The 19,391-nt window shown below is 37.6% G+C and overlaps 1 protein-coding gene across 19 annotated transcripts in view; it reads left to right on the forward strand.

The window, feature by feature from the left end:
- PARD3 (par-3 family cell polarity regulator) overlaps positions 1 to 19,391 on the forward strand; it is a 458,069-nt gene that overhangs the window by 284,332 nt on the left and 154,346 nt on the right. For 11 of the 19 annotated variants that reach the window (XM_055707494.1, XM_055707505.1, XM_055707486.1 and 8 more), the window contains 3 exons: positions 5,338 to 5,488; positions 13,277 to 13,466; positions 18,473 to 18,624. In XM_055707494.1, coding sequence (XP_055563469.1) covers positions 5,338 to 5,488; positions 13,277 to 13,466; positions 18,473 to 18,624 — 493 coding nt within the window. The remainder of the gene's footprint in view (positions 1 to 5,337; positions 5,489 to 13,276; positions 13,467 to 18,472; positions 18,625 to 19,391) is intronic. The other 8 variants (XM_055707491.1, XM_055707487.1, XM_055707500.1 and 5 more) reach the window with 1 other exon arrangement.

A 19,391-nucleotide genomic window follows, 5' to 3' on the forward strand; every position in this document is an offset into this window, starting at 1 on the left:
CCTCTAAATTTCTTGGGCCATATGATGTTCGGTTTTTTTTAACTGTGGCACATTTTACCTGAGCTTTTAATACAGGGGTTGTTAATGGTATCCTTTTAGGCCTCTGGTGGTCTTTTTGGTACATGATTTTCAGTGCATTTAGGTAAACTTCTAATAGTAAACATCCCAATAAATATTTTTAGAAGTTAGCTATGGGGGTAGTATGTACATGTTTTTCTATTTTGTAGTATCTTGCGTATTCTGTTCTGCCTGACTACCTGTCCCCATTTATTTTGACTGACTTTTTTCTCCTTTATTATTTTTCCATCCTTAGCATCAACTTATAAGCTACATCTTGGCCCGGGTTCCTCCCCATACCCCATAACCTACCATCTAACTACATTTTGCAAAGCTGTGTGGGTTCCCTCCCACCAATTCTGAAAGCATTTTTTTGTCTTCTGCTTGCCTTTTAACATTGTCAGAAGAAGAATGCAGTATTTCTTGGAAACACTGTACTGATTTTACTTTTACTAGTGCACGGTTGTGCATGTAGGTCAAACATGACCCTTTTACTGGCTGTTTACCTACATTTTTGCATCTTGCAACATCTGTCCCTAAAACAGGATCCCAGCTTGGGTGGTAACAAAGAAAATCATATCTACTATTGGTAGCGGTATTGTAAAAGTATATGTGTTGAAAAAGGAGCTAAAGCATTTTGGACATCTTAACCATAGTACAGATAAGAAAGGAAAAAGAAAGCCTGGAGAAAAATTCTGTGTGACACAAAGAGCGTGGGTACCCTATATGCAGTGTAATATATAGCAAATTTCTGTACTGGCTTCTTTGAAATCCATAATGCCTGCATTCCAGTATTTGGATAATTTCCTTTCTGAAGGAAAAAGTAAGTTTAATTATTGTTTCTTTAAAAAAATAAAAAAGTCTGTTTATGCTTTGAGTACTTTGGCAATGGTCTTGTGCATAAATGTTTTTCATATTTATGTGCATAACTTCAGATAGGATCAATAGTGGTGTTTAAGTAAGAAGGACCACATGAGTTGTCCTTTTGTCATCTAGATAAGCAGCAGCTGGGGTAGTTAGTACAGACAGTGCTTTAGCAGGCAGCTGGTTCTTATTTGAATGACAAAGGGCCAGGGTAGAGAGATTTTTTATTTTTAAAAAATATAAAATATTGTTTCTATTTTTATTTTAAGAGAATGGAGAGAAAAGGAGCTACAGGCAATCTGTAGCGTAAGGTTTTATTGCATTTTTATAAATATGATCATTTATTATAGATCAGTGCTAGGACCCAGAGAGGGAGCACTCTCTTTTCAGCCTGGAGAGGAGAAGGCTCAGGGGCACCTTACCAGTGTCTATAAATACCTGATGGGGGAACAAAGAAGATGGATCCAGACTCATCTCCAGGCTGCCCAGGGCCAGAACAAGAAGTAATGGGCAGACCCTGAAATACAAGAAGTTTTTTTAAACATAAGAGAAAGAATTTCTTCTGAGAGGGTGGCCAACCACTGGCACAGGTTGCCCAGAGAGGCTGTGGGGTCTCTTTCCTTCCATGTGTTCAAAATCCAGCTGGACAAGTCACTGGGCAACCTATTCTTGCTGACCTTGCTTTGAGTGAGAGGTTGGACTAGATAATGTCCAGTGGTTGGGTCCAACCTTAAACAGTCGGTGCCTCTGAACTGTCACACCAAGAAATGCTCCTGCCTGGGGCAGCTATTGGTAGGAAGTATAGGGGCCAGTTGCTGCCTAGCTTGTGTTCCTGTCCAGGCCTTTAATGAAGGTCAAGAATTCATACATCTTTGTTTATATTACCTACATCTTAGCAGCTAATCAAATTAAATTATATGAATAGGCCTCAGGTTGTGCCATGGGAAGTTTTGATTGGATATTAGGAAAAATTTCCTCACCAAAATGGTTGTCAAGCATTGGAACAGGCTGCACAGGGAAGTGGTTGCCTCAGTATCCCTGGAGGTATTTAAAAGGTGTGTAGATGTGGCACTCAGGGACATGGTTTGTTTAGTGGTGGACTTGGCAGTGTTAGGTTTATGGTTGGACTCAATGGTCTTTTCCCACATAAACAATTCTATGATTCTATGATATCGGCTAAGGGAAGGAAGTGGAATGTGTAATTCAAGCTCTGTATTAGAAATGCACCAGGAAGAACAAGTATTTATTTCAACTGCAATCTTGCTTTGGACTGTCAGTCTCTTTGTCTTGCCCACAGAACAGTTTCCACAATGTAGGTTTTTTTTCACACAAACCTTCTGTTAACCATGTAAGGAAAAGACTGGGTTTTTTTGAAAGCCAGTTCTGTAATTCCTGTCTAATTTTTTTCTATTTTATAAAAGGCATTGTAACTTTTGTAAAATATTTGTGTAGTTGGCTTGATGCCTTTGTTTAAACCCACCTTTTGTGATGCTAATTAGAAATGGAAAAAGTTTTCCCCATGAAAATGTTAAAATACATGATTCACTTTACAAAACACAGCCATCTAAACACAACCTCCTGCTATTCCTTTTTATTTACCCTGTACTTGACTGCGTTGCCAGGAGTGAATTTCTACCTATTTCTCTGATTCAGAGCTTTCTTCTTGTCAGTATCTTTCTGAAAATCTCCTGAGACCTTCCTACAAATGAGTTTGAAAGTTGATGGGTTGTCATATGAAGAAGTACTGTGCAATATGGCTCACTAAAAGCTGGACACTTGTTACATAAAGTCATCAATATAGCACTGGGAGAACAAATCCCAAAGCACTTTGATATTTTCACACCTTATTTAAAGACAGTGATGTAAAGGTTAGCTCAGCATTTAGTGCCTTTATCATGCAAGTTTAAGTTCTCAAGCAGTCTAATGTTGCTTTGTGCTTTTTTCTTACAGTGTTTCAGAATTTAACATTCTTGAATTTGCCTTGGATTCGTTTATTACAGAGGCTACAAATATTGTTTAATTTACTTTTCAGTAAAGCTGTCAGTTGTAATCTGCAATTTAAAAAAACTAATAAAACAAATCCTCATTTCACAATTTAAACCTTATTGAGTCTAATTCACTTGCACTGCAAGTTTATTATTCTCCTGCAGCTTGACGTGCCTCCAATTGTAATTGTGTTGACCCTCCGATGCAGTAAATCTCCCCAGTGCTTATCAAACTGGGAGAGATAAGTCTACAATTTGGAACTTCATTAAATATCTCATTTATATTAAACAGATGATGGCTTTGAACAGAAATAATAATTTTTACAGACTCTGCGACCTCCCGATCATGGTCTCCTTGACTTTGTAATGTGGTGTTTCGCAAACCTCCACCCCTTCATGTACCAGGCGTTATGCCAGTACTCAAATGTCAGGAGTTGTTAGTCCATTGGGCTGACTTCAAAGCCTCTGCTGCGGAGACTGTAGTTGAATGCTTTGTAGCCCTTCAAGCATATTTTAAAAAAAAATCTTTTGTAGTGTACATTTCTTAGTCATCTGGGGATTGCAGGTACAGTGATTAATAATGGGCAGCTGTTACAAGAAGAAAAAACAACTATCAAACATGTAGCTTGTTATTGTAATTCATGAAACTATGAACTGCTCCTCTCATGCTCATTTAGAGACCAGTCCTTGGAATAAGAATTCCGAGTTCCCAGTGGCTTCAAAGAGTTTGCAGCGTGTTCAGTATCTTGCTCCCTGCTGCATTTCAATACATATAAATACGTGCTGTGGTATTCTGTAAGGACATTGTTCTTGAGATTTAACTGTACGCTTCAATTTGAAGAGGTGTGTTGGTGACAACAGCTAGTGCTTTTATGTGTGAGTTTGTATGATTGCCCTGCAAAACACATCTATTTTTTTAGTATTTGTTTATTTTTTAATAGGGCCAGATTCAGTTCATGCTGTTTAGGTGAATTGGTGTAATGGTCTCAGTGAAGCTCTTCCAGTACCATCGTTGAGCAGCCGGCAGGCTGCTGGAGCTCAGGTGAACCGAGAGCTTTAGGGGCAGGAAGGCTGGATGGCGTGAGGGCTGGGTGACAGCGCGGGGAGTCTCTTGTCTCTGCAGTGAGCAACTGGGCACTGAAAAATTTGGCATCCAGACTGGCCAGTGAGCACACAGGTGCTCACTCTCCTTGCTCCCAGGGGCTGTCAGCAGTGGTAGTGGAGCTGCCTGTGGCTAATGCGGTGGGTAAATCCAGCTGGATGATATCAAGTTGCTTTATTTCTTTACCTTGCATAGGTGCTGCTTTCCACTAAGCTCTGATTTGCTGGGGCTCACTGAGGAAAATACAACTTTCCCCCCTCTTTTTGTAAATCTGAGAGGCATATACGGGCAAACAAGGGATGACCAGCTTCTACAAACAAAGGCTGGGCTAGGAAGTCGCTCGGGGGAGCCTTCTGATGGAGAGCAGCTGGGGTGGGGAAGTGGCATACATGCAGTCTTTTCCTCTGTGCCTGTGGCCAAGCAGCCCATCTCCATCACTTCTTCCACCACCTACTGCATCTGTTTTGTCGTGGCCAGGGAGGTCTGCCTGGAGTCTTGGTGGGCAGGGACCCAGCAGCTCCAGGGGCTGAGGGCTGGGATAGGTGGGGGGCACCTCAGGTCTTGCCAGTTTTGGATGCTGCAGCCATGCCAGGGATCAGGGAAGCTTCCACACTGAACAAAGCATGGGAGGTCTCTGTACCCTGCAAGTAGGAAAGGCAGAGCAAAGAACTCATCATAAGTAGGAAGAAAAAAAAAAAAGTTACTATGATGTTTGACTTCTTTCTCTCTCTCTTTTTTTTTTTTCCTTTCCCTTTCCCTCCTAACTATAAAATATTTGAGTGTTTGTGTACTGTTTACCAATACGTGTGGTGGGGTTTCCTGGGGGTTTCCATGATGATTACATTTGGAAGCAAATTGCACCACTTCAAAAAGCAACAGCAGCCCAATTCCACGTGGAGTTACTGCTCCGCACTCCTGAGAGGAGCCTTGTTCTGACAGGCTGTCAGTGTGGGAAAGATGGCCCAGCTGTCTGCCCAATAGTATTGAAAAAAGCCAAAACTGTCTGTTTAAGAAATTATCCAACAAAGACACACAAAAATGCAATGTTGTGGGTTTTTTTGGTTGTTGGGTTTTGTGTTGTTTTTTTTTTTTTCCCCAGCAATTTTCTGTTGAAGGATTTGAAATTTGACAGGGCACCATGGGAGGTGCACTGTAAAGTGGCTTAGAAAGTTGGTCATTAAGCAGACCTGTCATTGCAAATTATATTTATCCAGGGTGAGAAGTCCTAGCTCATTTGGTCCCAGACAAGTCTAGGCCTTAGGCAAGTTGTTACAGTTCCTCCATGCTGCTAAATGGACCCTGGGCGCTAATTTTCCTTTCTCTGTGCAGTTGGAGTCACCTGGGAGCCCTTCGGGGCCAGAGCTGCCCATAGAGACTCTGCTGGATGACCGGGAGCGGAGGATTTCCCACTCCCTCTATGGTGGGATCGAGGGTCTCAGCGAGTCGCCCACGAAGAACGCAGCACTGAGTAGGATAATGGGTGAGTCAAATCAGCTCAGCTAATCGGGGCGTGTTTTTATTCCTCTATGTGACGCATCGAAGGGCAATTAATGTATTAGGTGTGGGAATCGGGAAACATGGAGGTTGCATGGACCAACTTAAAATGTGCATTAAAATTGTTCCATGCAACCGTTCTGGATAGTTGATAAGAGAAAGTAAGTCAAACAGAATTACGAAGTGAATTTTGTATCTCATGGCAGGTTATAGAACAAATAACAGGAGCGTTTAGCATGGTTTTTCAGTATCTGATTGGGGACAATAAATTACTGGTTGGTCTATTCTCCATGTTGAGCCTTCATTCACATGAAAGGCAGTGACTCATGGGAATTTATAATTAATTTCAGCATTTCTTCTCCTTTATTTCAGTCATACTATAGTACGAAAATAAATAAATCAAACTTGCATCCATTTATGCTTATTAGGGCATTTCATTAATTTGTTTGAATTTTTGCTTTGCAGGACACCAATTTTAAAACCTCATAACTAATTTTAAGAATCCCTTGTGTAGATTCTGTGCCATACCATCTGCAGGGTCCCAGTGGATAATGAGGTTATTAGCGGTTGCTCTGCAGCAACTCAGCTTCCGATGTACAGAGCTAGGTAATATAGACTTGCCTTGCCACAGGGGTGGTTGGATTTACTGCCTAGGATGGGATTAGTTTGAAAGGATTTTCAAATTTAAACGCAAAAAGCAGCTTGATGAAAATAGCACCTGGCAGAAGATGCAACGACTGCTTGCTTGAGTTGCAAGTTTTAAACATAAGAGGTAGCCATTAAATCTGGGACTTTTTTAGTGTGCGTGACACACAGAGAATATATTAGAAGATGCTGCTATAAATTTGATATGAAGCAAGGCTGAACTTAGTTTTTAATTGCTTCAGATTGATTTTCATCCATAGAAAATTAGTCTACCACTTTATGCTTTTTCCGGTCAACAGTTTGTATATATACTTTTCTCTGTTTTGGGGTTGTTGGTTGTTTTTTTGTTTTTATAATTTCTGTATTTTGGGGTTTGCTTTTTCTTGGTGGTAGCAGAATAACACTGTTGTTAAACTCTCTGAAAATCCATGGGTTTGCTGTTTAAGATATTTCTTCAGTTAAGCATTTTGTTCTTATTTTGTGCATTTGGGCAATGGTAATTAGAAATAAATCATATTCTGTTCTATTGCGTTACATTTTGTGCAGCTCAGAAAATAAAATGAGAATTGAGGAAGCATGAAACCTTTTCACCCAAAGTCATATGCTGTTAAAGAGAAGAATTTAAAAAAACCTGTTGACTAATTTAAGGAATGATAAAACAATTTGAAGTCTTTAGCACTGCTCTGTCATAGAAGGGACTAATTCTTGTGATGTCTCTGTCATAGAAGGGACTAATTCTTGTGATGTCAAGGCTTTAGATAAAGCACTGACAAAGCACTGCCTTCTGCTTTTTCCATCAGTGTTGCAGAGGATTTACACGTAGAGCTCATATAAGCGTTAATGAGTTATCGCTTAAACACCTTGTCCAGTGATGGGAGAAGAAACCCTGAGAGAGTCTGTGTGCATGTGTGTCAGCAATGCAGTTTACTTCTGTATCAAAGGAATACAGGGCTTGCCATGCCAAATTGAACTAGTGGTTCATCAGTCTGCTATCAACCCTTTAGCAGTACCCACGAACAGATGTTTCAGCGAAAGAAAAAACCTCTTTCCAAAGCTCTTAAAATCTAATGCTTCTGGATACCTCTGCAATATAAACATAGAGGGGAAAAAATCCTTCCTGCATTTTGTAAGCGCTTTATAACCTGAAGCTGATGTTTTGATTTCCTCTGAATCATTGTTTATCTGTATTGTTTTCAGAAACCAGGAATTATGTAGCAAATTGGTAGGTTGTGAACTAAATCCGTTGATGCTTTAGTTGTAAGCACATGGAAAATCAAATTGTGCCTGAACCTCATAGTAAATGTGGTCTAGCCCAGTGTAACAAAACTGATCTTGCTGGTCTTGGACTGGGTCATTCCCTTCTGCAATCATGGCAGCTTCACAGAGCTGTCATGTTTAAACCCAGGTTTTAGGTAGCAGTCAGTTTTCTAGTATGCTGATTTTTCTGAATTTATCAGTACCACAAAGTTAAAACTGCAGTGTTTGTAATCTTTTATGATCTTCTTGCATGCACATTTTCTTACAGTTCCATACAACAGAGAGGTATTATTTATCACATTTGAGGAGAGAGAGGTACAGCTGCTTGTTTCAGACTAACAGACTTTTGTAAGACTCAGTCATTTATTATGCAGTGGAATTCCTGTCCTGTTTGCATTGATAATGAGAAAAACCTCAGATTTTTTTTTTTTTTTTTTTTTTTTTTTTGAGAATGCATATGTGGTGTTACATGACCCTGGAAGAGTTTTCCTCCTCTCTTGAAATGGGTCTGATAGCCAGGATAAATCCTAAGAACAATCTGGCTGAGGAGGGCCCCACATGGAGGAGCCCTCTGACTTAAGGGCTTTTGGAATGACCTGATGTCTTTTTATTTACCCCCCAATGGATTTAATTATGTGAACTTCTAGTGCTCTTGGTACCTTGTGGTGAGGAGGTCACAGTTTGATTTCATGTGTGAAGGAGTAGTTTTTTCTGCTTCTTTTGCTATTGGATAAAACGGATGGATTTTGAGTTTTCTTCCTTCCTAAATTAGACTATTAAAAAGTGATAATCTTAAAGTCTGGAAAATGCCTGCTCTTTACAGTCATTGCTTAAAGTTGAAATAGAACTTTTAAGAGAGTTTTGTTTCTTTCAAATACAGCTCGTGTACTTTTCAGGAAGGGTATTTAAGACAATTCCCTTACTCTTTCAATACATAACTGACAGCAAGAACTGGTTGTCAGAGCCTTGCTGTGAAAGTGGGAATAAAATACCAGGTTTAGAACGTGATTTAAGTTATGTAAGATAATGTTTGCTTACTGCAAAAAGGCTACATGAATCTTTTAATGTTTCTGACAATTCTTATGTTGATGTTTTTCTAGATGATTATTGCTATTATAGATTTTCTAATGCCTTTTCATTTGATAACATTTCACCGAAAATTTCTGATGGAGAGGAGGTACCGCTTTCTGTATTCAGGGGATATTTTGCTTTTTGATGAGGCATTTTTTTTATTTATACAAATTAAGTCTTCACTTCTAAGAATTAGATGGCGAAAATAAACCCTTGTGTGTGTTTGTTTATTTTTAATATTTTCAGGTTGCATGTTGTTAGTACCTTCAAAATAACAACTGTGTTATGCTGGTTTCGTGGGTTCTATGATTAAAAATTCAAGTCTCTTCTTTTGATACACCGTTCTTATATATCATCCATTATGCTTCTGAGTTTTGCAATACGCAAATACATACATAGCTGCTGTCTATATAAATTATTCTTATTCAACAAACAGCGTAGTACAAAGTCTTCTTTCATCTTTTTTTTCTAGTTGCTGATATTTTTTTTTATGAACACAGTGGGCTGTGTTGCTACCAGTGACTAAACATAAGTTATTTATCAGGGGGTGCACAGGATAACAATAGTTTGCACTGAATCTGCGTTTCATCCTGAAGGATCCCCCAGAACTTCTTAAAATTTGATAGTTCCTACACAACAGCAAGTACTTTGTTCTCTACATAAATAATTGCTGTCTTAAGGACAGAATGAAGAGGAAGCACTGCTGAAAAAAATTTAACTAGAGATGTTGAGTGTGTGTATCAATTAAATGAAAATAACCCTTTACAAAACAGAATGCAGTTCAACAGCCAGGAATCTCATCAGAATGTGGTGGTCTGGGATGATAGCCTTGACAGATCTGAAGCACTCCCTTGAAATCCAAAGCCTGAATGTAGTGGAGACGTTTTTGTCCTTAGCTGTTCCCCAACATTTATTCCCAATCCCACCTCTATTTAGCTTGAAAAATTAGATTATATGAGTATCTATGAGGGATTTTGCCAAAACTTAGGATGTTGTTAATGAAAGTATGCTATTGGGGGGAGGGGAAGGAAGACCTGGAGAAGTTCTAATTTCTCATTGCACAATTCTCTGTATCTCTCCTGTAGGCAGTTTCATCAGTATTGTCATCATCATCACTATTTTCATTTATTGTTACTTCTGTTATTTATTACTGTATTTACTAGTTTGGTTAATACTTCATTCTTCATCACAGAGTAGCTGTTGCTGATTTCTTGGTCAGGCGGGTTAGGAATAATTTGCCATGTCAAGGCAAGAAAGGCCCTCTATTCATGGAAGAGGCTTGAAGTGCACCATCGGTCTGAATCCCACAATACCAAAATGCTCATCAGAGTCACCCATAAAGTAATATTTGGTTTTGAACCTACTGTAAGGGTGTTCAACAGATTTCTTAGACCTTGCTTTAAAGAGAAAGCAACAGCAAAACAACAAGAACTGAGTCAGATACAGTACCATGACAATGCAGTGTAGTATGTGAGCCAAGTTATTGAAGTTATTCCAGCAAACAGATTAACTAAACTTCAGGGATTTTCAAGATATAAAAGGACTTGGAGTACCTTCATGACTAAACCTGTTGTCCTTTTTATGTACTATGTATGCGCAGGGGTTTTTTAGAGTGCTTTATGTTGGTGGTTTAACTTGGGTCCAAACTATTTTCTGGTCTATTATAGGTCTATAGTGTTACAGGTTTGAAGGTTTGCTCTTTGCACATTTTTCCTTCTATGCTGAAAGTCCTCATAGACCTGTGTACTGGAGCTCTGAGACGTCTCTCTCTGCACAGGCAGGTGGGAACCCTTCTGACCCCATCGTTTGGTATGGTCCTCAGGCTACACTTGTTTAGATTGGTAACTTGTTCAAGAAATTTGAGCCTCGTGGTCCTGAGAGAAGACACACTTGAAAGGGAGAATGGTTTCTCTTCCTTATTACACCATCCAAAATACTTGGTTATTACAGTTTATCTGGCTGAAGTTGAATTAATATATGCAGACCTGGAACCTGAAGTGTATTCAGAGTCTAAATTTTATAGCACTTTCCCAGCCTGAGGGAAAATTACTGTCTTGGAGAGGTGTGTAGACAGCTTGAGCAACATCTTAGGTTTGTGGATCAGTGAAATATACTGCTGATTACTAGGTTTGAAGTTTCTTTGATGTTTCCTTGTAATGTTTCTCACAACACTTGCCGAATTGCTTTCTCCAAGGGTATTTTCTGTCCATTTCAGCTGAGCTCTCTACAAAGGGCTGAGGTCCGTCTAACCATCTGCTGGAGGTGAAGCCTTTCACCTGTTTTTAGCTTTATCTGCAATGAAAAGCATAGTCATGTCAGATGGGTTTTCTTCTTAATTCCAAAGCAGCTATTAAAATGTCAGTCTTTACCCTTGTCAGATATAAAGCAGGGTAGTGAAAAGTTAAAAATGTTACTGAATTACTGTAGCCTCTCAAATGAGAAGTTCAATCTGCCGAATGCCGTAAGGTTATACCTTTTCACAATCAATTCTTTGGAGACGTTATTAACTACAGAGTTAACAGTCTTGTAGGCATTATGTTTGGAAAGAAGTACATTACCAGGCTAAACATTAACCTGTCCATCAAAGAAACTATTGCTGGGCAAGGAATCAGCTGTTATGCAAATGGAACACATTCATTTCAGTTTGACAGTGATGACATGTTCACCATGCCATACCTTTTTCTTCCAGACACTTCAGCCTTCTTCACTGATCTTTTCTGAAGCCAGTTTTCCCACTTTGGAAAGCTATACAAAATACATTATCTAGCGCAGTGATTATTTTAGCTAGCTCTTTATGCATAAGGTTTTATTTTTTTGTTTGTTTTTTAATTATGGCATGCAAAAGTAGTGATGGTAACTAAAACCTTTCCAGAAAAGAGGAAAAATTATTTTCCCCTAATTTTACACAATTTTTCCGTATGTGTAGGAAAAATAAAGTGTGAAAATATTTGATGCATCCACAGAAGCAGTTTATGTTATGAATATATAAGTTTTGTTGTATATTATTACTGCAGTGCATCATAGTTTTAGAATAATTTAAAGTTTGTTGTCACATTAACGGTTGATTAAGGTAGTGGGTTTCTTTTCATGAGGTGTGACATTTTTTCTAATTGTTTTAGTAAGATAACATATTTCCAGGAATAAAATTTATGTAGTGTCAGCTGCATGTAGTGAGAGTTAGGACCAAACATTTTATATTACGTATCTTTTTAAGTCAAGCATCAATATCCAAGAGAAAAAAAATAATAAAGATATTCTAGCACATAAAAAATTATGTGCTGCAAATGTGAAAGATTCATACTTAATTAGCCATTGCCTCGGATAACTAAATAATTTTCATCCAGGTTTGCAAATCTTCATTTTCCTTAAAGGAAGTTTTAGCTTAGTGTTTCTAGATACTGAAATAACCTCTGTTTTTGCCAAGTTAAAATTTTAAATGGTGATAATTCTATATTTCCACTGTTGTCCAAATAATATCATATAACCCCCCATCCTCCCAAATCTGTATGTCATGCATGCATCCTGAAAAACAGATTTATTCAGTTTAAACCATAGTTATGTTACGAAGCTTTGCAATGAAAATATTCCTTCTGATATTCTTTATAGCTGTTTAGTCTGTTTTGGTGGCATAAAGTTTTCTATAAGTTTAAAAGTTGCTTCTACTTTTTATACAGCAGTTGAAAATTATTATACAATCTTATGCATTGAAATAGTTACTGGAAAATACAATTATTTGTGTATAACTATCCCTATAAAAGCAGCAGTGGTAGTGGATTTATAATATTTAGATGCACATTAAAACTGTTTTTTGCATGGAAATAATTTTTTAGTAGTTTGTAAGAATCCTCTAAATTTAACTGCTACTCTCACAAATCAACCCAGTGAAGTCTGCTACTGAACAAGGAATAATGCTGAGTCTTTATAGTGTCTCTTTCATGTTTGTGCTGGCTCTAGTTTAAGCACTTTAACAGTGTTAACATTTATTTGAATGTGGTGGTAATAGAATTAGGTAATTTTTTTCCCCAAATATTGCATGTGTTCCTCCAGATTTTTTTTTAAAGGAGAGAAAGAAAATTTGGAATTGTTTCGCTTTAGCCCTGAGTTCTCATCACCTTTCACAATCGTTACCTTTGTGGAGGCATTATTAAAAGGTTCCCATTTCCCAACAGCAGTCAAACAAGTTCCGTATGTCATGAGGGCAAGATTGATCAGGACAAGTGATGAGCTCTGTTAGTTCCCGTTGAACTCTTTCTTTGTTTCTAACAAATGATTTGATGCAAGAGAAGATGCTGTCTCCTGGGAGGTGCTTTTCAGTGGTTCTTAGTGACAGGGCCTGAGACAATGAGCACAGATGGAAACACAGAGGTTCTCTTTGAACATCAGGAAACACTTTTTCACTGTGAGGGTGACTGAGCAGTGGCACAGTTTGCCCAGGGATGTGGTGGAGTAGAAATATTCGGAAGTCATTTGGTCAGAGTCCTGGGCAACTGGCTGTAGGCGTCCCTGCTTGAGCCAGCAGGGATGGAGCAGGTGAGAGGTCCCTTCCAACCTCAGCCCTCCTGGGATTCTGTGATCTTCCTGCAGTAGGTCACAGATGCAACTGGTATATATTACTTTTCAAACCTCTGCGTAGGAAGATGCGTAAAAATCAGACATAGTTACTTTCATTATCTGTGTTGTGTCTCTCTTATCAGTCGCATTGCAGTTTGGTGTGACATTTTATCAGCTGTGATTATATGTTATTCAAGGCACACTCTGCCATTATTTACTTTTGGGGTTTTTTCTTCCTTTTATTGTTCAGGTAAATATCAGCTGTCTCCAACGGTGAACATGCCCCAAGATGACACTGTCATTATTGAAGATGACAGGCTGTCAGTCCTCCCTCCTCATCTCTCTGACCAGTCGTCATCCAGTTCCCATGATGATGTTGGATTTGGCACTGTTGATGCTGGTGGATGGGCTAAAGCTGCAATTAATGAGTCAACAGACTGGTAAGAGAATGGTTTAGTGGAAGGAAAAAAAAACATGACTGCAGTTACATCTTTTTCTTTAGTTTAATTGTTGGCTACTGCTAATACTAATCTCCCCCCCCTCCTTCACATTTTGATTCACTGTTTTCAAACTGGTAATTGTACCTGTTTCAGGAAGGAGGGCTGTACAGAAAATTTGTTAGACTTTCTACTTCTGATTGTAATTTTGTGCTCTGTCAAAGCACATGTGTGGTAATGCTATTAATTGTTATTAAGATCAGATTCATGTATTGCTGTGTTAATTTGATGATTTGATATAAGTTTAGTTGCCAACTGAACTAGCTTTTATAAAAAAAAAAAACCCTTTGCAAAATATAAATACTTGAGTTCATGAAAGAATACTTACCAATTGGAAATTTTAATTTATAAACCTCACTGTAAATATTTCAACATTTAGAAAACAAAGGTGTTGTCTTTGTCTTCCAGTATATATCTAGGAGCCTTTTAGTTCTTCTATATACTCTCTTGGTTTTCTTAATAATGTACAGTAATTTGAAAATCTGCTTAGAGGTCAAGGCAGCAATTTGTTTTGCCTTAGTGTCAATGCTTGTGCACCAAGAGCTAGTTAGGATTTCTTCATTATGCATAAAGAAATATCTTTCATAACATTGTCTGATTTGTAACTATCATGCAAAGACAGTGTACTGTAATAGCTCTAAATTTAAAAATATGAAAGTAATAGTTCCACATCTAAAACTATAGAAAGTAACTTCATATGTTTAATCTATAGTAAAAATAATTTCTGTGTATCTTAGATTGACTCTCTAATTACTTTCATACATTTGAGTATAAGAGTCTTCTTGATGAATGCATTGAGCTCCATTATTGACTTGCTTAGATTCCTGGGAAAGAAATACTGTTTATTGCTTAGTACAATTAATACAGATCTAAGATTTAATTTCCACGTCCTGTAATTATGTATAGTAATGGCAAAATAAAAGCCCACCTCTGTACGCTGCCACTTCTTGAAGCGAGATAATTACCACAAATAGTGTGAAATATATGAATTTTCTTATTTTTCTTGTCTTTCAAGCCTGTTATGAATGTGTCAGCAATATCTTAATAAAACAGCAATAGCACCTGCCAGCTGATATGCACCTGTCATCTTCTTCTTTGCTTTATATTAGTTTATTTCATCTTATGTCCAGGAATTGAGTTCTGTATTTTAAGGACTGTTTCAATGATTGTATAAAAAGTTTATGTTTTTTTTTATTTATCCTCATTTGCATATTTTCTTAAAATGTTGCTGCTCTTCTCTTGGACAAGTCATACCTGTGATCTGGGCCCTTGAAAAGTCCATCTATCTTTTGTAAAAGCTTTTAGAGCTGAGAATCTGAGAGTTTTAAACAGAATAGTACTCAAGGCTGCATATAAAAGCTTATTTGTGAGTGAATTTTTTTAGCTGAATATGAACAAAACCCTACAGCGTAAAGTAAAAGTCCATTTGAAACCTGCAGATGCTTTTACACTTACTTATGCAGCATATCTTACTATTCATATACTTTGAAAATGAACATAACAGTAAAGAAAAAAGGAATTAGATATTGTGGAATTGATCATGCTCAAAACCTGTAAATGTGTGTTTAAGAAATTGTAAAGGTCTTCAGATACAATTGCACTTAAAAGAGTGTATCAGTGCAGCCCCTTACTATCTAATGTATTCTATTTGTAAAAAAGTAAATAGCAGTAGAATTAGATTGTTGCATTAATTTCCTGCTGCTAATGGATGAAGGAAGACTTGTAAAACGAAGGTGCATTGTATGGTTTTGCTGGAAGGCACAAAGGGTAAAACTAAGAATATGGATGAAGGGTTATCCAAACAAGAATGGCAGCTGTTCTGAATCACAGAAGAAAATGTAAGCTTTTCCAGCCTCACAGTATCTCCCTAATCCTTGATGAAAATGTTATGAAAACAAAGGGGCAATAAGACAGGATTAATAAGTGGAATTTTAATAACATTGAGGGTCAAAAGACGGTTACATTCTTTTAAGGATCAACTGTCATTCCAGAAATCTTATTTGTTAAGTATGCTAGAATATAGTAAATTGCATTTGGCATTGCTTAATGACTTGCACTAAATTCACCTTCTGTCTTTTATTAATGTAGTTGAAAAATATTAAAATGAGGCATTTTTAGGGGCATTAGTTCCTCCTCTGTATTCGTTGGCTTTTGGAGCTGTGCATTTTCACAGGGGCTTTTGAATACTTTTAGGCAACATCCATACGTTCAAACTCCTGTGATCTGCTCCTTCCTTAGTTACTAAAACACCCTTGTGGGTCTATAACAACAGAAATAAACCAGGACGTGGAAACTGATGACTCTACATAGCGCTCAGATATTTGTGCTGTAAAAAGGTATGAGATGTCGTGACATCAGAGAGCAAGTAATTTTTGGTGCTGTGTAGACCTTTGGTATGCAGGATGCTGTACAAACACAGTAATAATCCCCCTAATAAGCATGTGTGGAAGGTAGGTGTGGTAAGGGCAGGTAAGGGAAGCAGAGAGAAAGCCCCTAAAGGTGGTGTCAGTGGAAATGCTGGGATCCAGTCTCCAGAATTCCTGGTTGCTGATGCCATGTGCAGACCCACTGCTCTCTCCAGGACCTGTGGTGCCCTTTTCGAGTTTCATTTAACTTTGGAATTTAGTCAGTTCTTAGGACTTCAAGTTGAGTATATATGTGCATGCTGTATTTACGTGAAAATGATATTCAGCTTTATTAGAAACGTTAGGTATATGGATCAAAGCAAGCTCATATGAAAATAAGGAGCATGCAGCCAAAACAAATAGTTTTAGAAATTCACCCTTTTTGCAGAAAGTGTCACAGGATACATTTTGTTCAGCAAGATGAAGCCGGTCGTTTTTAACTAATGTGAGCTGTGTTAACAGATGTTGCTAGAGAAAATTCTCACTTAGTAAAACCACATTTTTCTGGCCTTCAGAGACAAGGCTGACTAGCAGTGAGCCAGAAACTCCTGTGTGGCCTTGGGAAGGTCATTTATGATCTGATTATGAAAGGTGTTGAAACCCTCTAAGTTCAGTTGAGTCACTTGGAGGACGTTTTCAGACTTAGGTGGTTCTTATTCAGCTGTGTGTTGTGCTGCTGTAAATGCTAGAAGTGTATGTTGGCCTTGTCTGTCTTATCTTTCTGTCATGTGGAGATAATTTTTTCCATATTTTGTGGGAGTGAATGTGAGGACTAAGTAGTTATTTTTGAGTTTGGGCTCTGATTCATCAGAGCTCTTCAGCATATGCTCCAAAATGTTGCTACATTGTGCAGACATCTCTGAAATAGTTGCAGTAATTAAATGTAAAACATTATGAGCCTGAGCCAGAAACGTTAAAGTCAAAAGGCACTTGACATTGACTTTATTCATATAAGCTCTGATGCTGGTCTCACTTAAGTATTATATACTTGTCACATGCACATATCTTATTATTTGTAAATCTGCCACTACTAGACTGAATTTTTTCTAGGCTGCCTGATAATGCAGCACTCTTTATAGTACTTGATATCTTTGGATACTTTTTCTTACCTCTATTTACTGTTGTGCCTAATACCAAGGTGTTTCTTGTTCAAAGATGCTTCCATAAATTATAGTACATAGCATACATAAACATGTGCATGTTACAGAATTTGTAAGTTTGTTTCTGCAGAAATTCACTATTTGCCTGTTTCTCACTAGGTATGAAATGTGTATTATACTTACCCTGAAAGCAGAACATAATTCTTTTGAAACATTACTGAATAGTAACATGTATGTATAAAATATTTTGAATGGCATTTAGTCTATTTAGAGAACTTAGTGACAAAATATTTAGCTTTTTTTTATCTTGAAGTACAACAACAATCAAAGGGGGGATTTTGAGGGATCTTTTTTGGTATAGGCTAGATAACAACAGTGCAAAATGCTAATTTTTTCCAGTATTTTATGCTTTTGTTGCTTTTTTGTGCCAGCTAAAGTATAAATCTAAATTGTTTGGGCTTGCCTTCAGAATCTTTTAATACTCTCTCCTTTTCCAGGAGTTAGAAGATCTTTGTGTGAATTTCCTTTTATATTACAGTTTATCAGAAATAAGCAATCTTGTGATTTTTTATTATGATTTTTTAGGTTTTTTAACATGCGTTGTGGCCATGGTGTCACGTTGCAAGCCTAAGGTTTAGCTTGCACACCAAATTTTGCCTGCGTTCTTGCACTCGTGTTTGTGCCAACATTTGACAAACATTAATAAATCTATCTTGAGCATGCTTTTGATGAAGCATGGTGAAATGCCAGTCACTGCTCCCTGAAGACCTGGCTCACACAGCCAAGGTCATGCAAGAATCCTGCAGAAGACCCTGAAACTCAGTCCAGTTTTACCCCTGTTTCTGATTTAGTGGTGGAACCATTGTGGTGAATACTTGTTCTGTAGGGAAGTAGTGAGTAAAAATACATTTGTCTGTCATAGCCAGGTTAAAACCAGGAGATGCTGTGAAAAATTTACAAGCAATGTCACATATGGAGAGAAATTTTAATGCAGTCTTTAAATGAAGAAATTTAAAGCTCTGTGGGCTTCAGGCAGGACAGATTCTATTTATGCTTTACTAAAAGCATGTTGTGATGGATAAAAATCTGATAATTTGCTATCAACAGAATCTATTTGTTTCTGCTGAAGAAAAAGGAACTATTTTATTCTCCCTCAAATTATTCCTGTGTTGGGGTTGTGCATTCTGATAATATATGTATAGTGTACCAGCTATGTATATCTTTCACTAAAGCTTATAAGTGAAATTCTTGATACTTTTTAATTAGAATTACTCGATGCAAGTAAAACAAATGCATTGTGTAACTGAGTACTTGCAGTGGTTTATTTAAAAATGTGCACTTCATTGTTGGTAGAAGTCACGTGCTAAATAAATGCTTTTCTCTGCAGAGTGAAAGGTTGCGTGATCTTGATAAATGTTCGCATGATTTTTTTCCCTTCTTACAGCACTCTTAGTCCAGATGTTGATCCAGTGCTTGCCTTCCAGCGAGAGGGTTTTGGACGCCAGAGCATGTCAGAAAAGCGTACAAAGCAATTTTCAGATGCCAGTCAGTTGGAGTTTGTTAAAACACGAAAATCCAAAAGCATGGATCTAGGTAGTGAGTGATATTTTTTAACTTGTTTTATTTGAACCTGATTTTCTTGTTGTAAGTATATAGATTTTGTGATCCCAAATATGTTGTTTATGTGCAGTACTACTACATGTAATGTCTACTGGGGGGAAGTAAAGCATTCTTAATGTGAATGGCCATGTGGCCTGTGTATTGTTTGTACCACTTGTAAATGTCTGTACATTTAAATACCATAGCCCTCTGGATATATGGTTATAAACATTAAAAGTATTTATTAAAATGGAGGTGAAAAGTGCATTTACCAATCCATATAGAATAACTGTGTAAAACTACCACGCTGTGGTTCTGTGTAGACAGGATTATTCTCAGTTCATGATGATAATACAGTTAGCCTTAAAGATCCTTTGTAGTCTCTCATTTTGTAGATGGATTCAGAATTAGAAAATGGGGCTAGTCTGACATCTGTCTGAGAGCCAAGTTTCAATATTTACATCAGAAGCCCTGTAAAGGAGCAGTGGCTAAGACAGGCAATCGACTATAATCATTTTAACTGATAAAACAACTGGGAATAAGTAATTGCCAACAAGCCCATCTATTTTTCTGCCATTGAATTTAGACTCTGAAGTGCAGACTCTAGTAACCTTAAACAGTGAGTTTTGATTATTTAAACACACAAAATTCCCTACTCAGAATAATATATAATATGATTCACTCCTTTACAATAATTGTGAATATCTTGACTACAATCCCTAATTCACCAACTTCCTCAGGGGATAGTAAGGTTGGTGGTACTG

The sequence above is a fragment of the Falco cherrug genome, chromosome 4 (assembly GCF_023634085.1).
Source record: "Falco cherrug isolate bFalChe1 chromosome 4, bFalChe1.pri, whole genome shotgun sequence".
Classification (NCBI taxonomy): Eukaryota; Metazoa; Chordata; class Aves; order Falconiformes; family Falconidae; genus Falco; species Falco cherrug.